At 40.9% G+C, this 21588-nt stretch overlaps 2 protein-coding genes across 2 annotated transcripts in view; one reads left to right on the top strand and one right to left on the bottom strand.

Moving 5' to 3' along the window:
- Positions 1-21588, bottom strand: part of LOC311182543 (olfactory receptor 7G3-like) — a gene marked incomplete at both ends in the record, with an annotated part of 735701 nt that overhangs the window by 625621 nt on the left and 88492 nt on the right. The gene's annotated exons all lie outside the window — the stretch shown is intronic.
- Positions 15849-16790, top strand: LOC311180679 (olfactory receptor 7D4-like; the record flags this gene model as incomplete). Its single annotated transcript, XM_084248591.1, has 1 exon — positions 15849-16790. The coding sequence occupies one exon, from the start codon at positions 15849-15851 to the stop codon at positions 16788-16790; it is 942 nt and encodes a 313-aa protein (XP_084104717.1).

Below are 21588 nucleotides of genomic sequence, written 5' to 3'. Positions count from 1 at the left end.
GCACTTTGTCGAAAGCTTTCTCAGCATCTATTGATATTATCATATGGTTTTTATACTTCTTTTTGTTGATGTGTTGGATAACGTTGATTGATTTTCGGATGTTAAACCATCCTTGTGTCCCTGGAATGAATCCTACTTGGTCGTGGTGAATTATCTTATGGATACATTGTTGGATTCTGATAGCTAAAATTTTATTGAGGATTTTTGCATCAGTGTTCATTAGGGAGATTGGCCTGTAGTTTTCCTTTTTTGTGTTGTCCTTGTTCGGTTTTGGTATTAGTGTAATATTGGCTTCATAGAACGTGTTTGGTATTGTCCCTTCCTTCTCAATTTTTTGGAAGAGTTTGTGAAGGATAGGCACTAATTCGGCTCTGAATGTTTGGTAGAATTCATTTGTAAATCCATCAGGTCCTGGGCTTTTGTTTTTGGGGAGGTTTTTGATTACCATTTCAATTTCACTGCTTGTAATTGGTCTGTTTAGGTGTTCTATTTCTTCTTTATCTAGCTTTGGGTGATTGTAGAGTTGTAGGAATTTGTCCATCTCCTCTAGATTGTTGAACTTGTTTCCATATAACTGTTCATAGTAGTTACTGATTATTCTTTTGATTTCTGCTGTGTCCGTTGTGATTTCTCCTCTTTCATTGATGATCCTGTTTATTTGTGCTTTCTCCCTTTTTTCCTTTGTGAGCCTGGCTAGGGGTTTGTCTATTTTATTGATTTTTTCAAAGAACCAGCTCTTGGTTTCATTGATCTTTTGGATTGTTTTTTTAGTTTCAATTTCATTTATTTCTGCTTTGGTTTTTATTATTTCTTTTCTTAACTGGTTTTGGGTTTTTTTTGTTGTTCTTTTTCTAGATCTTTGAGCTTCGAGATTAGGTTGTTTCTTTGAGTTCTTTCTTGTTTCTTGATGTGAGCTTCTATTGCTATATATTTTCCTCTTATTACTGCTTTTGCTGCATCCCATACATTTAGGATATTGGTGTCCTTGTCATTCAATTCAAAGAATTTTTTAATTTCTTCTTTGATCTCCTCGTTAGTCCAGTGGTCTTCCAGTAGTGTGGTTTTTAATCTCCATGAGGTAGGATAGTTCCTTGCCTTCTTTTTATGGTTTATTTCTAGTTTGATGCCTTCGTGGTCAGAAAAGATGGTTGGTATGATTTCAATCTTGGTGTATCTGTTGATTTTTGTCTTGTGCTCCAGTATGTGATCGATCCTGGAGAATGATCCGTGTGCGCTTGAGAAAAATGTGTATTCCATTTTTTTTGTGTTTAGTGTTCTATAGATGTCTGTTAAGCCCAAATGCTCTAGGTCCTTATTTAGAGCTTTAGTTTCTTTACTTATTTTTTGTCTTGTTGATCTATCCGTTGTTGATAGTGGTGTGTTGAAGTCTCCCACTACGTATGTGTTTTCTCTGATGTCTGTTTTCAGAGAGGACAACAGTTGTCTGATATATTTTGGTGCTCCTTCGTTTGGTGAGTATATGTTAATGAGAGTTATTTCTTCTTGAAGTATTGTCCCCTTGATCATAATGTAGTGACCATTGGGGTCTCTTTTTATTTTTTTGAGTTTGAAGTCTGTTTTATGTGATATAAGTATAGCTGTTCCTGCTTTCTTTTTTGGTCCATTTGCTTGTAGGATTGTTTTCCATCCTTTAACTTTGAGCCTATTTTTATCTTTTGTAGCTAGATGTGTTTCCTGGAGACAGCAAAAGGTTGGGTTTTGTTTCTTAATCCAGGCTGCAATTCTGTGTCTTTTTATTGAAGAGTTTAGTCCATTTACATTTAGAGTTAATATTGATATGTTAGCATCTGTATTTGCCATTGTGTTTGTCTTTCCTGAGATTTTATTTATTTATTCTTTTAATAACTTTTTTTTTTTGGTCTTCTTTCGTTGTTATTCGTCCCTCTGAGGTTCTGGCTTTAGGATTCCTTGTAGTATTTTTTGGAGTGGGGGTTTAGTCGTAATGAAATTCCGGAGTTTCTGTTTGTCTGGGAAGATCCTTATTCTTTCTTCATAGAGGAAGGAGAGCTTTGCGGGATAGAGTATTCTTGGTTGGCATCTGTTTTCTTGGAGTCTGTTGACTATGTCCCTCCACTCTCTCCTTGCCCGTAGTGTTTCTTCAGAGAAGTCTGATGTCAGCCTGATTGGTTTTCCTTTGAATGTTATCTGTTTCTTCCCTCTTGTCAGCTTCATTATTTTTTCCTTGTCCTGGATTCTTGGGAGCTTTACTATTATGTGTCTTGCTGTATTTTTTCCTTTCGTCGTGGAAGTTTGGTGTTCTTCTTGCTTCTTGTATATCAATTTTCAGCTCCTTCTTCGCATTTGGGAAGTTCTCTTCAATTATCTCCTGGAATATTTTCTCTGCTCCTACATCTCGCTCCTCTCCTTGTGGAATTCCTATAACTCTTATATTTCCTTTCCTCATGGAGTCAGATAGTTCCCGAAGTCTTTCTTCATTCTTTTTTCTTCGTACTTCTCTTTCGTTTTCTGTTTTGGTTCTTTTTATTTCTTTGTCTTCAAGAGTACTTATTCATTCTTCCATTTCATCTATTCTGCTTTCATTGCTTTTCCCAGAGTTCTTTAGTTCCTCCATTAATTCTTTGATCTCCTGCATTTCTTTTACTTCCCTCTTTAGGGACTCAATTTCATTCTTCTGACCATTGTTTTCCCTCTTTAGGGACTCAATTTCCTTCTTCTGATCATTGTTTTCCTTTATGACTTCTATCACTTTTTTAATCATGGCAATTTTAAATTCTCTTTCTGGAAGGCTCAGAAGTTCTTCCAAGTTGCTGTCATTGCAATCTGGGGAGCGGTTTTCTTTTTGGGTGTGCTTCTTTCCCGAGGAGTTGTTAGGTTGCGTGTGGTTCTTCTACTCCCTACTGTCTGTTTTCTAATTTGTCGTATGCATTTGGACACTGTGTTGCTCGGACTGGCTGGCATCTTGGGTGAACTTCTCCGCTCCCCTCTGGCTCCTCCAGGAGCCGTCTCTGGCTTTTGGGGGAGCTTTCTGCTGGTTTTAGGCAGTCTTTACTGAAGAAATGTCCCTGTTCTAAAATGGCGAAGTGGGATGCAGTCCCTGCGCCTCCGGTCTCAGGCACACTCTTCTGTGCACCCTGTCTGCCCCGGACGTGGGTGCCTGCTCCCTCTGTGGGCTCAGACTGCTGGTCGGAAGCGGCCTGGCATGGGCTAACTTCCCAGCTGGCCACTGGGTCCTCCAGGAGACTTCTGCCCTTTTCAAGAAGTCTTTTCTTAAGAAGTTTCCCTGTTTTATGGGGTGTTAGTGACTTTTTTTTCTGGTCGCTAGGTGGCGCCAGAGATCTCTCCTATTGTCCTTGGGGGGCTGTTTTTCGACCCCCTCCCCGTGGGACAGGGAGCAGAGCGAGAATGGTAGGGTAAACCTCAACGGCTTTGGGGTGCTGTGTTTGCCTTGTGCCCCACCGTCGTGGAGAACCCACGCCCCGAATTTTGTGCCCCGGGTCTCAGTTCCAAAGCCCTCAGGTCCAGGACGCGGGCTGTAGCCCAGTTCAGTGGCGCGGGAATGGTGCCTTTTGCACCCCGCTCCCGTGCCTGGGCGCCTGGTTCCTGCTCACTCAGTGAGGGACTTTCACCCCCGTGAGGGCCTCCGCGCCTCTCCCCGCAAGCCTAGGTCGCAGGGGCGGGGACCTGGGCAGCCGCGATCCCGATCCGCGTTTGCTTTTCAAGCGCGCCAAGTGCGCTGCTTTTCTGCGCAAGCTTACCGGCGGCCCCGGGGCTGTGTGCGGGTCTCCCGGGGTCTTTCTTGTTCTCTAATGGCGCCCAGAGCCGTTCGCTCACCGCTGCTGCGAATCCTGCAGGGTTCTCCACAGCTCCCGTTCACAGGGTGTGGTGGCTGAAATAGTTCCTTTCCACTCCCAGTCCTGCTTGCTGCGTAGTTTGTTCTTGTTGGTCGTTTTAGTTTGTTGTTTCCTCCTCTCTGCCGGTCGGAGAGTGTCGACTCTGTGGGCGGGGGAGGGGAGCAGGGTTCTGCGCGTTCCTCCCTTCTGGTCCTCTTTTGTGGCAACTTTCTTCTTAGGGCAGTTTGCTGGAGTCACCCGTTTATATTCCCTGTCCCAGTTCTCACTGGGACCTGCCGCTTTTCCTCCCTATAAACGTTTTTTAATGGGAGATCTTACTCACAGCGTCTCCTCAGTGATTTGATTTTAATCTCAATGTAGGAATCTAAATTTGAAAGATGGTTTGTTTATATGTTTCATAGTATATACCAACTGGGAGAGATCTTAAAATTACTCAGTTCTTTGTGACCATTCTTTTCTTCCTTTCTTTCATTCTTCCCTTCCAATTTCTTTCTTTCCTCTTTTCTTAACTTTGAATTATTTATTTATTTATTATATGTATATATTTATTTTTTTTACATCATTGTTCATTTTTAAAGAATATTTGCTTCCTCCCACCCCCTCAGGTGTGTCCCCATACAGTTTCCTTCCCCAATGCACACGTCACCTTCACCTCAGCCCCCTGTGCTCCTCCCTCCCTCCCTGTGATCCCTCTCCCTCCTCCTCCCCTACAGTATGTCTCTGATTTATAATTGTCCAATTTTGCTTTGTTGTGTTTTGTATTATCATTTTTACACGGATGTCTTATTGGGTTCCCCTATATTTCTGCTATAAGTGAAACAATCCGATATATTTCCTTTTCCTTCTGGCTTATTTCACTGAGCATCATTCATTCTGGCTCCATTCATGTTGCTGTGAATGGCATGAGTTTATATTTTTTGATTGCTGAATAATATTCCATTGTTAGCTTTTATTTAACCATTATTTCTTATCATTGCATTTGTATACTACAACAACTAAGATCCGATAACATGCAACAATATCAAACAGAAGATCTGCTTTTTCAATGATTCTTTTTATTTTTTTCCCATGGTTCTCTGAAGCTACCATCAGAAGTGGCAGGTACATGTTTGCAGCAATTGTTCATAAATTAGTTAAATTTTTGTCAAGAATGTTGATAGTATTGAGTGTGCAGTGATATTTGCAGTAGTAGCTCTTTGGAGTTGTAAATGTCAGCTCATCTACAATTTCTAAGGTTCTCCTACAGTTATCACTTATGTGCCAATTGTTAGCACACACACCTGCACCCTATCTTAACCAACACATGGTGGCAGAAGTGATAGGAAAGTACATCCCCTCGGAGACTGACTTTAGAGGAGATTTGGGGTGGACCAAGTCTTCAGTCCATTATCCCATTACATGGGATAATGATGAGGTTTCCATTTTTATCATTTTCTAGATCTTGCTGGAGGATAAAACCTTGCTCATTGCCTATTGTATCTCGCACTAAAGCTTTATTGAAGGTGTTTACACCCTTGTATCCTTTCCTCCTCTCTCCCACTGTGTTTCCTTCTCCTTCCAATCAAATGTTTGCATATGAATCTTTGACCCAGCTTTCGGTGGCAACCAAAACTAACCCAGAAGAAAAAGACTGAGAGTGGCATCAAGACAATATCAAGCAAGGAAAAAGGATGTGGAGAAAAAAGAAATTATGTACTAGAACAAATGCAGTTTTCAAATTTACCCCAAATTCATAATTTGTTAGGCACTTTATTTGATAAAGAACCCCAGAGAATACAGTATGAAAGAAAAGTGTAAGTTGGTGGCGTGACTGCTCTTGCCCTACCTCGGGTGAAACAGGCTCTTTTTCTTGCATTCTCTCTTTTTGAACACAGCCCATTTGCCATGTGTGGGCAGGAGGGGAAGCAGGGGATGTGTCCCGAGGGTCTGTGCACCTGTGGTCGAGAAGCCCTATGAAAGAGTCTATGTGTGAGGTGGGCCAGGCTCAGGCTGGGATATTGGGTGGGCTTGTCCTCAGGCTCTGGGAAGCGTATTGTCTAGAAGCCAACTGCACAAATGTCTAGGTACAATATATGCCCCATGGCCATACTAAATAATTCACCAAGCAGACTGATTGTGCTGTGTTCTCCTCAGGAGGTTGCATGGATTGAGGAGGAGTCAGTGACTTCCTGGGCTCCCCGGGATGGTCACAATCCTTCTGAGAGGACAGAGGTTCATGTTGCAACTCTTTCCTTTCTGAACCCAGTCTCTGATCACCTGGGTGTCCCTTTTTGGACTATGGTAGTGCTGAAACCCATGCTTGCCAAGGACAGGTGAGAGAGGAAGAAGTACACAGGAGTGTGATTGTGGGAGCCAGCGAGAATAGCTAGGATGAGAAGCAGTTTCTGCACATGGTGATGAGGTACATGGAGAAGAGCAGTCCAAAGATGAGGCTATCATTCCAGATCTTCCGTGAGTCCCAGGAGGAAGAATTCAGAGAAATGTGTTTGATTCTGTAGCTCTACATATTTTTTTTTAAAGATTTATTCATTTCTCGAAGATTTATTTATTTATTTATTTATTTATTTATTTATTTATTTATTTATTTATACAAGCACTGGGTACAGTCAGAAGCGTGGGAGGGCGAGAGAATTCACCAGAGCCAGAGCGGGGAGCAGAGCAGGCAGAATGACCGAAGTACACTGCTGAGGGGAGCAGCAGGTGGCGGGAGAGGTCTAGGCACCATGTGGGACCCTCGCACAGTTCCCGGGGATGTAACTGGCTCTGCAGAGGCTGCAGGCAGCTTCGCAACCCAGTGCTCAACCGCTGCGCCACCAGGGAGGCCCATGTAGCTCCACATATTGAGGAACTTTTTTTAAACAAGAGTGTTGGAAAATACAAAACAAGTATAGAGGCATGCAGCTACATGTGTATATTTTTTGTGAACAAATTAAAAATATAGCATTTCTTGGGGAACACGAATGTTTCTCAATTGTCTGAAATTCATTTTTCCTAGAATTCTTCATTGGTGTCTGTGACATCTACTTGTCTGTATGCATTCACATTAGATAATCTGGGATAAAGACAATTAGAGTGATGAGGAAGTTTTAAGAAAATAATTCTAAGAGAGTACAGTAAAGTCCTAGAAGAAAGAGAGAGAAGAGAATTGAAAAACTAAAGAAATAATGGAAGAAAACATACCAAACTCACAGAGGGAAATGAATATAGAAATATATGAAACAAGAAGATAACCAAGCCTAGATAAAAGGAAAACTGAAGCAAGACACATAATAGCAAAACCTCCAAGAGTAAAAGACAGAGAAAAAACAAAGAAGCAGTTGAAGGGAAGAAGCAGATAACCTATAAAGGAACACTGATTAGGCTAACATTAGACTTCTCGGAGGAAACACAACAGGCAAGAAGAGAATGGAGTGACATATTCAATATGATCCAAGAAAAAAAGAAAAATCCAGCCAAGAGTACTCTATCCTGCAAAATTCTCCATTCAATAGGAGAAAAATAAGGACCTTTAAGCAATAAGATGTTCACACCTGAAAAACTCTCCCTCCAAGGAATATTAGAAAGTGCTTCAGGATTCACACCAAAGAGAGGGACAAACACAAAGAATAAGGAATTAAATAAATGACAAAGCTAGGAACAAAATTGCATATAATAACTTTATATATAAATGACCACTCTAAACATCAATGGACTGAACTCACCAAGAAAAAGAAACAGAGTATCTAGTTGGATTAGGAAACTGAATCCAAAGTTTTGCGGCCTCTAGGAAACACACCTCATGACCCAGCATATTGGTTATCACTGAAAGTAATATTGAAAGTAAAGGGATAGAAACCACCATGCAAGCAAATGGCACAAGGAAGGCAGGAACAGGCGTACTTTTATCAGAAAAAAATAGACTTCTCAAATATGTTAGATAATTATTACCACGTCTGAAAATAGACATTGGAGAACACATATATGTGATTAGGGATTCTACACCCCACTTTCTCAAATAGACAGATCAATTGTGACAGAAAATAAATAAGGTATAATTATGCTAAACAAAAAATAGACTGTATGGGTCTAAGAGCCATTTATGGGAACAAATATACATTTTTATCAAGTGCACATGGGTCATTCTCCAGGATCGACCACATGCTGGGTCACAAGACAAACATCAACCCACTCATGAAGACTGAAATCATAGCAACTATCTTCTCTGTTCATAAATGTACTGATACAGATCAACTACAAAAAGTCAAGAAAGGTTTTTCCATCCGTGGAGACTGAACATTACTGAATGACCACTGGGTTAATGAAGAAATGAAATAATACCTTGAGACAAATGATGAGGACATGACCTTCCAGAACACATGGGACACAGCAAAAGAAGTTCTGAGAGGGAAGTATATAGCAATAAAGAAACTAGTAAGAGCCTCCAAAAAGCCCGTCTTGTCTCTCATCTCAAGGAACTAGGAAAAAAGGACCAACAAAACCCAAAATCCAGTAGAAGGAAGGAAATAATAACAATGATGGCAGAAATAAAAGAAATCCAAAGACAGTCCAGTGTAATTCACATTAATGGAAAGGAAAGAAATAAAACCCCCAAAAACCACACACAATCATATCAAGATGCGGAGAGAGCTCTTGATCAAATTCAGCATCCACTAATGATGAAAATCCTTGAAAAATTGGGTATAAATAAAACGAATCTGAACATAATAAAAACCACATGTGAAAACTAACCCTTGAAGCTGACGACAGAGGTGAGCCATCCAGAGAGGGAGGGCGGACGGGGTGAGGACAGAGCGAAGGGAGCACATGGCTGTGCAGTGGAGCTGGGTGGCTTGGTGCGGGGCCAGGACTGTGCTGACCTGATGGGGATTCTAACCTCTGAAACACCAATGATAATTCAACTCAAAGTGACCCGAATAAAGAAATAAATTAGGAATAAAAAGTAGATTCAAATATTTTGTACAATGAAAAAAGTTATTTATCCTGATTAGATTTTTTTCACCTTATTATTTTGAGGTTTTTTTTTTAAATAGGAGACATAGAGTAACACAGCCGTTTGCACACTCCAGTTTCTCATTAAAAGACTGTGTTAACATCTAGAAGGTATTTTCGTCCAGTCACTTTTTTTTTTACTTACACACTCTCTGCACAGGGATAGTGTGTCTATATTATAAACCCTTAAAACAAAGCCTGACAGCTTTAGAGAGAACATGAACTTCCCTTTGAGCTACAGGAGTTTCACTCTTGCCTTGGGAAGCAGCGGCAAGCCCTGCGGTGTCGTCTTCGAGCCCAGGGTCTTGTGTCATTGACCGTGTGTGCTTCTCTCCCTATTAGTCCATCACTGTCATATCTCCCAGATTGTCATTGAGTTTTTGATGTTTACTTATAATTTCAGACGACCAGATTTTCTAAATATTCCGGGCCCTTATTCTTTGTCTGCTGTGTCTATTTCAGTGTCTTTTCTTTTGTTGTGAGTTTATCTTTTAATTGTAAGGTCTGTTTTTGTCCCACAATTTCATGCATTCAGAGTTAAGAATCTTTATCATGTGACTTTACCACTGTCGTTAAAATGGTCTTTATTTGAAAATAGGATATTTCAACAGTTTCCTCCAATAGTTCAAATATGTATTTACAACTTTTGAATTTACTTCTCCTATGATTTTTCTTCAGTAGGAAGGAGCGACTAATTATTTCTCCATGGAAAACTAATGCTATGTCCCTTCCATTCCCAGTAGCTTATACACGATCATTTTTTCTTTCAAGCTGTGATGCAACAAGTCCTGTGTGATCTGAAGTGAAGACTTGGCCCGATTCTAACTGCCACTTTCAATACATGTTCTCAGTAAATATGCCAGTTTCTGTTGACTGAGTTACTCATCTCTAAAAGGGAAATAAGATCATGTGAGGAGTGTCTGTGCACAGCAGTGAGCTAACATGACACAGGCTGTGGTGCTCATATGATATTTCTTAGCAATGTGACATGTTCTGTGATGTCATGTCTGATGGGACAGGTCTGCTTAGGATGCTGTAGAGACTCAGAGACCCTGCAAAAGTGTTAGCGAAATATTTTGATTCACGAGCGCTAGGTAGCTCACACTCTAGTGGGAAATTTTGTAAAGATCCTTACAGTCAGATCACACGAGGAGAGGAGAGTTCCCAGTGTAAAGAAAACAGGCCTGACTTCAAATTTCCCACGTGGGAATAGAGAATACAGTTTTCACTTTGTTATGATTCTCTGTCTCGCTAGGGGCTGAGTTTTTCAGAGACAGATGAACATAGGAATTTTTTTAATTGGGAGCTTTGAGAATTCTAACCTGGAAAGATAAATGCTCCTGTCCCAGCCCTCCGCCCCAAGCTCACTGACCTAAGACCAAGAAAAATAATGTTACTGAGCCTGGTCTATTTCCCTCCATAACTAGAGTCATTTCTGTGCCTTTTCTGGGACCCCCCACATCCTCCATCATCCCACCCCCCAGCGCCGGCAGCTCCTTCTCCCTGCTGCGGTCTGGAGCTGCGTTTGGACTTGGTAAGTGTTTGGCAGAGGAGCGTGTGTCCACATGCGTGTGACGGGATTCTGCCAGCAGTGGCCCAGGAACAAGGACATGGGTGGGGCGACAAGAAGCTCATTGAAATTAATAAAAAGTTTAGTTTCGAGACTTTGTTATTAAATTTTAAGTTTTTTATGGAAGTTACACTGAATGATAAATAATCTGAGTTTCAGGTGTACATCATCATAATCCACGCCTATATACACCACACTGAGTTCACCCCTAAAGGTCCGGTTCTATCCATCATACAATTGACCCTGTACCCTGATTTATCCACGCCTCTTCCTCTTCCTTTCTGGGTAGGGTAATGACTTTGAAGGGGAGGGCACATTGAAGAGGAAACTAAACAAACAGGATGATGTCAACAGACTTGCTTATCTTATTAACTTTATTAAGTGAACTCATAAATAACTTAAATTGTAATGTGCCTGTGATTTCCAGGCCTTGTTTATATTGCCCTTTCGTTTGAGATAGACAGTCCATATTTAAATAAATATATATTGAGCAAACGGTGCATTGCAACACTACAAAAGGTTTAGGTGTACAGCATCACAGGTCAACATCTGTATTAAACACCGACTGTGTAGTTTCTGTCCTCCATACAATTGACTCTCTTTGCCATTTTTCATTTAGAAACACAGCCTCTTTATGCCCTTCTTGCACCTATTTATGTATTTCATTGTTATATTTACATATTTTTCAATTGTAACACTGGGATCATACTTACTTTAAATGTCCCTCTAATCGTTCTCTGTTCATTTCAAATTTTTATGCTTCGGAAGAAATGTTAAATTATAAGGCATTTTAAATTATGAAAAATTAGGATACATTTTTTCACTAAGTATCATGCATTTTTGTGAGTTATAAGTTTATTATTCTACATTATATACTTAATCATAATTAGTCCTTATCACTGAAGGGTAATGCTTCTTGGTCACACAGAAGTTAATTTTACTAATTATTTTTTTTGTGTGTGTGACCTCAGGCCTGTCTTTAAAACGGGAAATCCATATAGAGATGGTGACGCAGTGTCCAGAGTAGTGATAAAGGCCTGTGACCCGAGGACATTATTTTGTCTCTCTGCTAATATTTTTCTACTTGGTAATTTTTTCTTTCACTTAGTGCATTTTAAAATTTTATTTTTCTTAAAAAATTTTTTTTTTGAGATTTTAACAATTTGAATAGATTTTTACGCGATAAGGTCTTTTGACTTTCATTTTCTGTGATTTTATAACCCACATTGCCGTTTTGCGTGTCTGAGTTTTCTATTTTAAAATTTGAGTTGACAGAATTTTGACTTTTTCTGTTGTTTATAAAAGACTAGGCGAGGTCAATCCATATGAGCATTTTCTCAAGTTCAATACTTGATTCATTGAGTTATTTTTTAACTTTAAATATTTACTCCCTGCTTTTTTTTTTTTTACAAGGTTGTCTTTGCCATTTTTCTAATACATAAATATATTCTAACACTAGGAGCTTGATGAATTAAAACATAAAATTTAAGGATGTTAGAAACTGAAGGAGGCGAATAGTAAGTTATGACAGTAAACTCAAAGGAAACCACAACTCACTCATTTACGGGTCTGTGTGGCCAGCAGAGAGTGTCCAGGTGGTTCTACCAAATGAGATGTCCCGATGTCATCCTTTCAGTAAATCTTGACACCACTTTGGACCACTGGGACAGCGGAACGATGCGCCATCTAATACACACAAAGACAAATTTGGGAGAATTTCCTGAGCAATTTTCAGGAACCAAAGAGCGACTGGAGGCTGGACGCTTTTGTAGCTTGTGAGTGTCTTCTAAAGAAGAAAAGGTGGGCCTAACGGTTAATAGTGTTTACCGGGTTTCACTACTAACGCGAGGGCGCGTGGATGAGCACACACGTGAGTCCAAGTTTCCATGAGGAAGCACTGGCTGTTCAATCTGCGTCAGACCATGAAGAGTGGAGTATCTGAAATATGCCTGCAGCAGGGAGAATACTCGGGGTGAGCGGGGAGTGGGCTCTGGTGGAGGACTGTGGGCAGCTCAGTGGAGGCTGTGGAGTATTTGAAATTGCCCTAATTTTCTTTTACATTTATTGCTGTTAGATAAGAGCACGGTTTATCTCAACAACAAGGTATTGTGACAATAATGTCATTTTATTTAAGCTTATCAGTAAGAACACAGCAAAATCACAGCCCTCAGCTGCTGGGAGGGGCAGTACCAAGTTTTGCAGTGAGCAGGCAGGAACAGCTGGAGAGAGTCCCACAAGCTTCTCGCTGAGGCAAACTCCAGGTGCAAATCATGGCGGGAGGTGGCCTTTCTGGTGTCTAATGCTGAGATGAGATTGTTCCACTGTAGTCATTGTTGGGTCAGTAAAAACAAGAGGGGCATCAAGAGAAAAAAATAAATACGTGTCATTAGAATAAGCATATCAATGACACTATTTTTAGATTTTAATTTTTCTTGATGTATAACACCTGTGGGTGGTTCTAATTCTTTTTATCGTCCTTAATAGCAGGTCTCACAATGTAATTGGAGACCGTGGTACAAAGCATGAAATGACAATGTGGTGAGTGGTACACACAGAATATACAAATACAGTAAGAGCGTTGACAACACCCCGGAGTGGGGCTGAGGCTGGTATTCAACAGTGTTTTCCTGAACATACAGGATTTTGCCAGGTTTCTTCTCGGAGAAGAAGAAGGTGGGCCTAGGAGTTATTGTTTTAGGTTCTTCACCTTCATGCATATTTTGTGACATTACAATAATCTATACTAATAACTCAGACAGGAATACAAGGCCCACAGTCACAAAGCTAAGAAGTGGTGAGTTAAATTTAGATGCAATATCTGGATGACACATTATACTGTCTTGCTGCCCCTGTGAAAGAATATGTTGAAATAACTACCTTTAAAGACGCAATGTCAGCTGGTCAAGATGTTATTTTTGGAGACCCCCATTTTTTAATTGAAGCAAAATCATTTGCAGCATCATTTATGCTTAGCTTATGGGGTCTCCCCTTCAGGTGTTATCACCACACCACACCCAGCACCAGAGGCTCCTCGGTCCCTGACCACAGCCCATGGGGCTCCCTCCCCTCTGCCTCTCTCCCCTCCGCTCCCCTCCCTTGTGGGAGTCTCAGTTCTACAGTCAGAATTGTGGAGTTCGTTACTGGTTTGACTTTATCAGACAGTTTATTTTGTCTATATAGACCCACATTAGTCAGTGTTCTCTTGAATATAAATCATAAAAACCTAGTAAAGCCAGCTTTCATAGAAAAGGTAAGACTATAAGAAAAAATATAAGAAGTATGACAAAGCCAGGGAAAATTGGGGAGCAGAGTCTTTCTTACAGTTTAAGGTTCTTACAGTTTAAGGTTCTTAAACCTTACAGTTTAAGGTTCCTTTCTTCAGTTCCGTGCAGCTCTACCTGCCGTAGAGGGCCATGTAAGATTAAGATGCCTAGTGTAAGGATTTGACTTCATCTGCTGGGAAATGGTCACCAGAATGCCTTTATTTTTTTTTAAATATTATTTATGCATACAAGAACTGGGGTACAGGCCAGAGGTGTGGGGGGTGAGAGGACTGACCAGAGACAGTGGGGAGCAGAACAGGTGTATGACTGAACTCCAATGCTGAGGGGAGCAGCGGGGAGAAAGGAGAGGTCTGCTGTGCCATGTGGGTCTCCTCACTGGCTGGCCGGATTTGAACTCATGCTGCAGAGGCTGGGATAACTTCATAGTGCTGCATTTTAACCCCTTGCACCACCAAGGTGGCCCCAGAATGAATTTTGACCAGCAGGCTTCAGCGACTGATCCCCAGGAGGAAAGCCTCAAATCCATCACCATCCTCAATATTGCTGTGTATGAAATTCCTGACAGTCAGAGATGAGGGCATCTTTCACGGGCCACAGATTTTAACACAGCCCCTCTCAAGGGAGACTGACCCTGAGCACCTGCCCTCATCACACCACTCAGGACACTTTCATCCTGTGTTTCTCATGCTGCCCTCGGATCTTCTAGACACACCACCAGGCAGCTCTCTATGAAAGGGTTCCCGGGGAGCATGTATAGTAGCGTGTGGCGTGGAAGCTGAAAGAGGTGAGAGACTGGCTGTGTTTATCATGATCAGAAGCACGTCCTTGATGGCTGCCCTGGGGTAGGGGAGTGTTGATAAGGACTGGATTTGCAAGACACACAGAGAGAATCTTACATGTGATGTAAGGCGGCTGTATGTTACAGGGACCACACAGAACGATTGCTTGTCACCCATTGTTTTTCACTTCAGAAGGGCAGGTTTATTAGTAAAAGGTGAAAGTAAAAATTAGAGGCACCTGCCAGTGGGCAGTCTTGGGACCAGAGCTCTATTTGGAAATTCCCTTGTCACCTTGGAAGTTAGGATTTATTTAATACTTCCTGTGTACCACCGAGGCTAAGAGTTTAGTAAGTTGTTGGTCCAATAAAGACTGACTCAACATCTCCTTTTCAGAATATTACCTGTTATCCAGCCAACCCTGGCTGTGCAGGTTCACTGTAGATTTGGGCAAAAGGAAAAAGAATATTGGAGGCTTCGTTGTATCTGAACTGCCTTTCATGCTGAAGCAGGTGACCTGATATCAGGCAGGGGGGCAGGCAAGAAGCTAGCCTCGGAGACTACTCCCCACCCCCAATACCTGTTAGGTGTTCTACTCCCTCTTACACTGTGTGAGACAGACCGGCACAGCCAGCTGTGCTCATGGTTACATAACTGCTGCATTGTTGTGCATGAGGGGCACTTTCAAGATTACGGATATCTGTTGTTTGCTGGATATCCAGAAGGCAGGTAAGAGCCTGAGTTACTCCATGGTCCTTACACACCTCTATACAGTGACTTGGGTATACATGTAAAAATATATATCGTTCATCAAAAAGCAGAATAGTAATAATAATAATAACTTGAGATCCTCCTGTGCATAGAGCTATTTTAAGCACACAAGTATGTATTTTTAACCACATTTGGGAAAGTAAAGAAACAATAAACACAGAAAGTTAACTCTCATATACATTCCAACATTCACTTTCAATCACAGAATTAAGGTTGTTGCCAATGAAATCCAAAGAGTAAATCACTACCATAGAATTGTTGGATTCAAGGAGTGTCGACATTATCAAGGAATATATAATAAGTATCTTCGATAATAACAAACGCCTTCAATGTTTAATCAAAGAAGAAATTGATTTATATCCAGTGATTTTAATAGGATAGTTATATCAGTGAGCAGTTAACAAAAATAGAAAGATTTTTGCTAACAGAAAGAAAGTTTCAATCATCACATACATTAGAAATGGAAATGTGCTACCACCTGACCGGGGGGCTGAGGGTCATGGACACACTCAAGAGAGGGTGAAGATGTTCATAGAAAGAAGGAATACACAGGTGATGACTATTTAGTTTCTGCTGGTTGATCATCAAACTCTGCTCCTTCTCTCGCAGCGGACACCCCAACTACATGGAAACAGGAAATCATTCAGGAGCATCTCAGTTCCTCCTCCGGGGGCTCTCTGATGACCCTGCCCTGCAGCCCCTCCTCTTTGGGCTTTTCCTGTCCATGTACTTGGTCACCCTGACAGGGAACCTGCTCATCATGCTGGCTGTCAGCGCCGACCCCCACCTGCACACGCCCATGTACTTTTTTCTTTCCAACCTGTCCTTTGTTGACATATGTTTCACCTCCACCACCGTCCCCAAGATGTTGGTGAACATCCAGGCACAGAGCAAAGACATCTCCTACACAGGATGCCTCACTCAGATGTTTTTTTTTATGATTTTTGTTGGAGTGGACAATTTCCTCCTGACCGTGATGGCCTATGACAGGTTTGTGGCCATCTGTCACCCCCTGCACTACATGGTCATCATGAACCCCCGCACTTGTGTCCATCTGGTTTTGATGTGTTGGCTCATCATTTTCGGGTTTGCCCTGCTTCATGTTCTTCTGGTTGCGCAGCTGACATTCTGTGCAGGCACTGAAATCCCACATTTCTTCTGTGAGCTGGCTCAGATTGTAAAAGTAGCCTGTTCTGACACCCTTTTCATGACTATCTGTATGTATGTGATTGTTGCCCCGTTGGGTGTGATTCCCCTCACCGGGATCCTCTACTCTTATTCTCATATCATCTCTTCCTTAATGAAGATGTCCTCTTCCACCAGCAAGCAGAAAGCCTTCTCCACCTGCGGGTCTCACCTCTGTGTGGTCTCCCTGTTCTATGGGACATCCCTGGGGGTCTACCTCAGTTCTGCTGTGACCCATTCTTTAGAGAAAAGTACAGTTGCTTCAGTGATGTACACGGTGGTCACCCCCATGTTGAACCCCTTCATCTACAGCATGAGGAACAAGGATGTGAAGGGGGCCCTCGGAAAGCTTCTCAGCAGAGCAGTCTCATGTCCAATGTAGGTCTCTTTCCTCGAAAGTTAATCATTTTGTGGGTTCAGATGGTAATTGTTGCAAATTTCAATATCCAGATACCCCTTAAAATGTTTTATTTATTGAAGTTTGAAAATATGACTAGGGCCTCCCCTGGTGGTGCAGCGGTGGAGCACTGGATTGCGAAGCCGCCCACAGCCTCTGCAGCCCCGGTTCCATCCCCGGCCACCGGCGAGGGTCCCACATGGCGTGCAGACCTCTCCTGTCTCGCCCACTGCTCCCCTCAGCAGTGTATTTCATCACTCTGCCTGTTCTGTTCCCAGCTCTGGCTCTGGTGAATCCTCTCACCCTCCCACGCTTCTGACTGTACACAGTGCTTGTATAAATAAATAAATAAATCTTTTAAAAAAAAAAGAAAATATGATTATATATATTTATTTATATCCTTTTATATTATTTATTCCTCAATGGGTCATTCAGTGCTTTTTGTTTTATCCCCATTAAAAAGCCCCTACATCCTATTTATGGTCAGCTCTTTTCACCATTATTGAGATTTCCAACCTTAGATCTGAAGCACTGATATATAGTGTCGATATGGTTTCCTTAATAGTTGTCATTAATGTGGAATTTTGGATCTTTCTTTTGTTGAATATTTTTTATTTGAAGAAAGGAAATAAAAATAATACAAAAAAACATAGCTAACTACTGACCATTTCTTCATATGTGTTCATTTCTTCCGGAACACGTTCCTAGGTGTGTTTTCTCTTCCTCATCCCACTTCTCAGAAGAGACTGAACTGGATGTAAAGTAACCTGGCATCTGAAACTGGGCTGCATCCTATCTCTGTTTACATTTCATGAGAACAGTGATTTGATTTTAATCTCAATGTAGGAATCTAGATTTGAAAGATGGTTTGTTTATATGTTTCATAGTATATACCAACTGGGAGAGCTCTTAAAATTGCTCAGTTCTTTGTGACCATCTTTTCTTCCTTTCTTTCGTTCTTTCCTTCCATTTCTTTCTTCCCTCTTTTCTTACCTTTTATTTATTTATTTAATTATAATATATATATTTAATTTTTTTACATCATTGTTCATTTTTAAAGAATATTTGCTTCCTCCCACCCCCTCAGGTGTGTCCCCATACAGTTTCCATCCCCAATGGAACGTCACCATCACCTCAGCCCCCTGTGCTTCCCCCTGCCTCCCTCCCTCTGATCCCTCTCCCTCCTCATCCCCTACAGTATGTCTCTGATTTATAATTGCCCATTTTCTGGTTTGTTGTGTTTTGTATTGTTATTTTTACATGGCTGTCTTATTGGGTTCCCCTATATTCCTGCTATAAGTGAAACCATCCGATATTTTTCTTTTTCCTTCTGGCTTATTTCACTGAGCATCATTCCTTCTGGCTCCATTCATGTTGCTGTGAATGGCATGAGTTTATATTTTTGATTGCTGAATAATAATCCATTGTTAGCTTTTATTTAACCGTTATTTCTTATCATTGCATTTGTATACTATAACACTAAGATCCCATAACATGCAACAATATCAAACATAAGATCTGCTTTTTCAATGATTCTTTTTATTTTTTCCCATGGTTCTCTGAAGCTACCATCAGAAGTGGCAGGTACATGTTTGCAGCAATTGTTCATAAATTAGTTAAATTTTTGTCAAGAATGTTGATAGTATTGAGTGTGCAGTGATATTTGCAGTAGTAGCTCTTTGGAGTCATAAATGTCAGCTCATCTACAATTCTAAGGTTCTCCTACAGTTATCACTTATGTGCCAATTGTTAGCACACACACCTGCACCCTATCTTAACCAACACATGGTGGCAGAAGTGATAGGAAAGTACATCCCCCCGGAGGTTGACTTTAGAGGAGATTTGGGGTGGACCAAGTCTTCAGTCCATTATCCCATTACATGGGATAATTCTGAGGTTTCCATTTTTATCATTTTCCAGATCTTGCTGGAGGATAAAACCTTGCTCATTGCCTATTGTATCTTGCACAAAAGCTTTACTGAAGGTGTTTACACCCTTGTATCCTTTCCTCCTCTCTCCCACTGTGTTTCCTTCTCCTTCCAATAAAATGTTTGCATATGAATCTTTGACCCAGCTTTCTGTGGCAACCAAAACTAACCCAGAAGAAAAAGACTGAGAGTGGCATCAAGACAATATCAAGAAAGGAAAAAGGATGCGGAGAAAAAAGAAATTACATACTAGAAACCAATGCAGTTTTCAAATTTACCCCAAATTCATAATTTGTTAGGCACTTTATTTGATAAAGAACCCCAGAGAATACATTATGAAAGAAAAGTGTAAGTAGGTGGCGTGACTGCTCTTGCCCTACCCTTGGGTGAAACAGGCTCTTTTTCTTGCATTCTCTCTTTTTGAACACAGCCCATTTGCCATGTGTGGGCAGGAGGGGAAGCAGGGGATGTGTCCCGAGGGTCTGTGCACCTGTGGTAGAGAAGCCCTGTGTGAGAGTCTATGTGTGAGCTGGGCCAGGCTCAGGCTGGGATATTGGGTGGGCTTGTCCTCAGGCTCTGGGAAGCGTATTGTCTAGAAGCCAACTGCACAAATGTCTAGGTACAATATATGCCCCATGGCCATACTAAATAAGTCACCAAACAGACTGATTGTGCTGTGTTCTCCTCAGGAGGTTGCTTGGATTGGGGGAGGAGTCAGTGACTTCCTGGGCTCCCCGGGATGGTCACAATCCGTCTGAGAGGACAGAAGTTCATGTTGCGACTCTTTCCCTTCTCTGATCACCTGGGTGTCCCTTTTTGAACTATGGTAGTGCTGAAACCCATGTTTGCCATGGACAGGTGGGAGAGGAAGAAGTACACAGGAGTGTGATTGTGGGAGTCAGCGAGAACAGCTAGGATGAGAAGCAGTTTCTGCACATGGTGATGAGGTACATGGAGAAGAGCAGTCCAAAGATGAGGCTATCATTCCAGATCTTCCGTGAGTCCCAGAAGGAAGAATTCAGAGAAATGTGTTTGATTCTGTAGCTCCACATATTGAGGAACTTTTTTAAACAAGTTGTTGGAAAATACAAAACAAGTATAGAGGCCTGCAGCTGCATGTGTATATTTTTTTGTGAACAAATTAAAAATATAGCATTTTTTGAGGAACACGAATGTTTCTCAATTGTCTGAAATTCATTTTTCCTAGAATTCTTCATTGGTGTCTGTGACATCTACTTGTGTGTATGCATTCACATTAGATAATCTGGGATAAAGACAATTAGAGTGATGAGGAAGATTTAAGAAAATAATTCTAAGAGTGTACAGTAAATTCCTGGAAGAAAGAGAGAGAAGGGACTTGAAAAAGTAAAGAAATAATGGAAGAAAACATACCAAACTCACAGAGGGAAATGAATATAGAAATATATGAAACAAGAAGATAACCAAGCCTAGATAAAAGGAAAACTGAAGCAAGACACATAATAGCAAAACCTCCAAGAGTAGAAGACAAAGAAAAAACAAAGAGGCTGTTGAAGGGAAGAAGCAGATAACCTATAAAGGAACACTGATTAGGCTAACATTAGACTTCTCTGAGGAAACACGACAGGCAAGAAGAGAATGGAGTGACATATTCAATATGTTGCAAGAAAAAAAAAAATCCAGCCAAGAGTACTCTATCCTGCAAAGTTCTCCATTCAATAGGAGAGAAATAAGGACCTTTAAGCAGTAAGATGTTCGCACCTAAAAAACTCTCCCTCCAAGGAATATTAGAAACTGCTTCAGGATTCACACCAAAGAGAGGGACCAACACAAATAATAAGGAATTAAATAAATGACAAAGCTAGGAACAAAATTGCATATAATAACTTTATATATAAAGGATCACTCTAAACATCAATGGACTGAACTCACCAAGAAAAAGAAACAGAGTATCTAGTTGGATTAGGAAACTGAATCCAAAGTTTTGCGGCCTCTAGGAAACACACCTCATGACCCAGTATATTGGTTGTCACTGAAAGTAATATTGAAAGTAAAGGGATAGAAACCACCATGCAAGCAAATGGCACAAGGAAGGCAGGACCAGGCGTACTTTTATCAGAAAAAAATAGACTTCTCAAATATGTTAGATAATTTTTACCACATCTGAAAGTAGATATTGGAGAACATAAATAGTGGTTAGAGGTTCTACACCCCACTTTCTCAAATAGACAGATCAATGTGACAGAAAATAAATAAGGGTATAATTATGCTAAACAAAAAAATAGACTGTATGGGTCTAAGAGACATTTATGGGAACAAATATACATTTTTATCAAGTGCACATGGGTCATTCTCCAGGATCGACCACATGCTGGGTCACAAGACAAACATCAACAAACTCATGAAGACTGAAATCATAGCAACTATCTTCTCTGTTCATAAATGCACTGATACAGATCAACTACAAAAAGTAAACAAAGAGGTTTTTCCATCCGTGGAGACTGAACATTACTGAATGACCACTGGGTTAATGAAGAAATGAAAAAATACCTTGAGACAAGTGATGAGGACATGACCTTCCAGATAACATAGACACAGCAAAAGAAGTTCTGAGAGGGAAGTATATAGCAATAAAGAAACTAGAAAGAGCCTCCAAAAAGCCCGTCTTGTCTCTCTCTCAAGGAACTAGGAAAAAAGGACCAACAAAAACCAAAATCCAGTCGAAGGAAGGAAATAATAACAGTGATGGCAGAAATAAAAGAAATGCAAAGACAGTCCAGTGTAATTCACATTAATGAAAAGGAAAGAAAAAAAAAAAATCCCAAACCACACACAATCATATCAAGGTGCCGAGAGAGCTCTTGATCAAATTCAGC

Source organism: Talpa europaea, assembly GCF_964194135.1.
Source record: "Talpa europaea genome assembly, chromosome: 12".
Classification (NCBI taxonomy): domain Eukaryota; kingdom Metazoa; phylum Chordata; class Mammalia; order Eulipotyphla; family Talpidae; genus Talpa; species Talpa europaea.
This window is presented reverse-complemented; position numbering and strand designations above follow the sequence as displayed.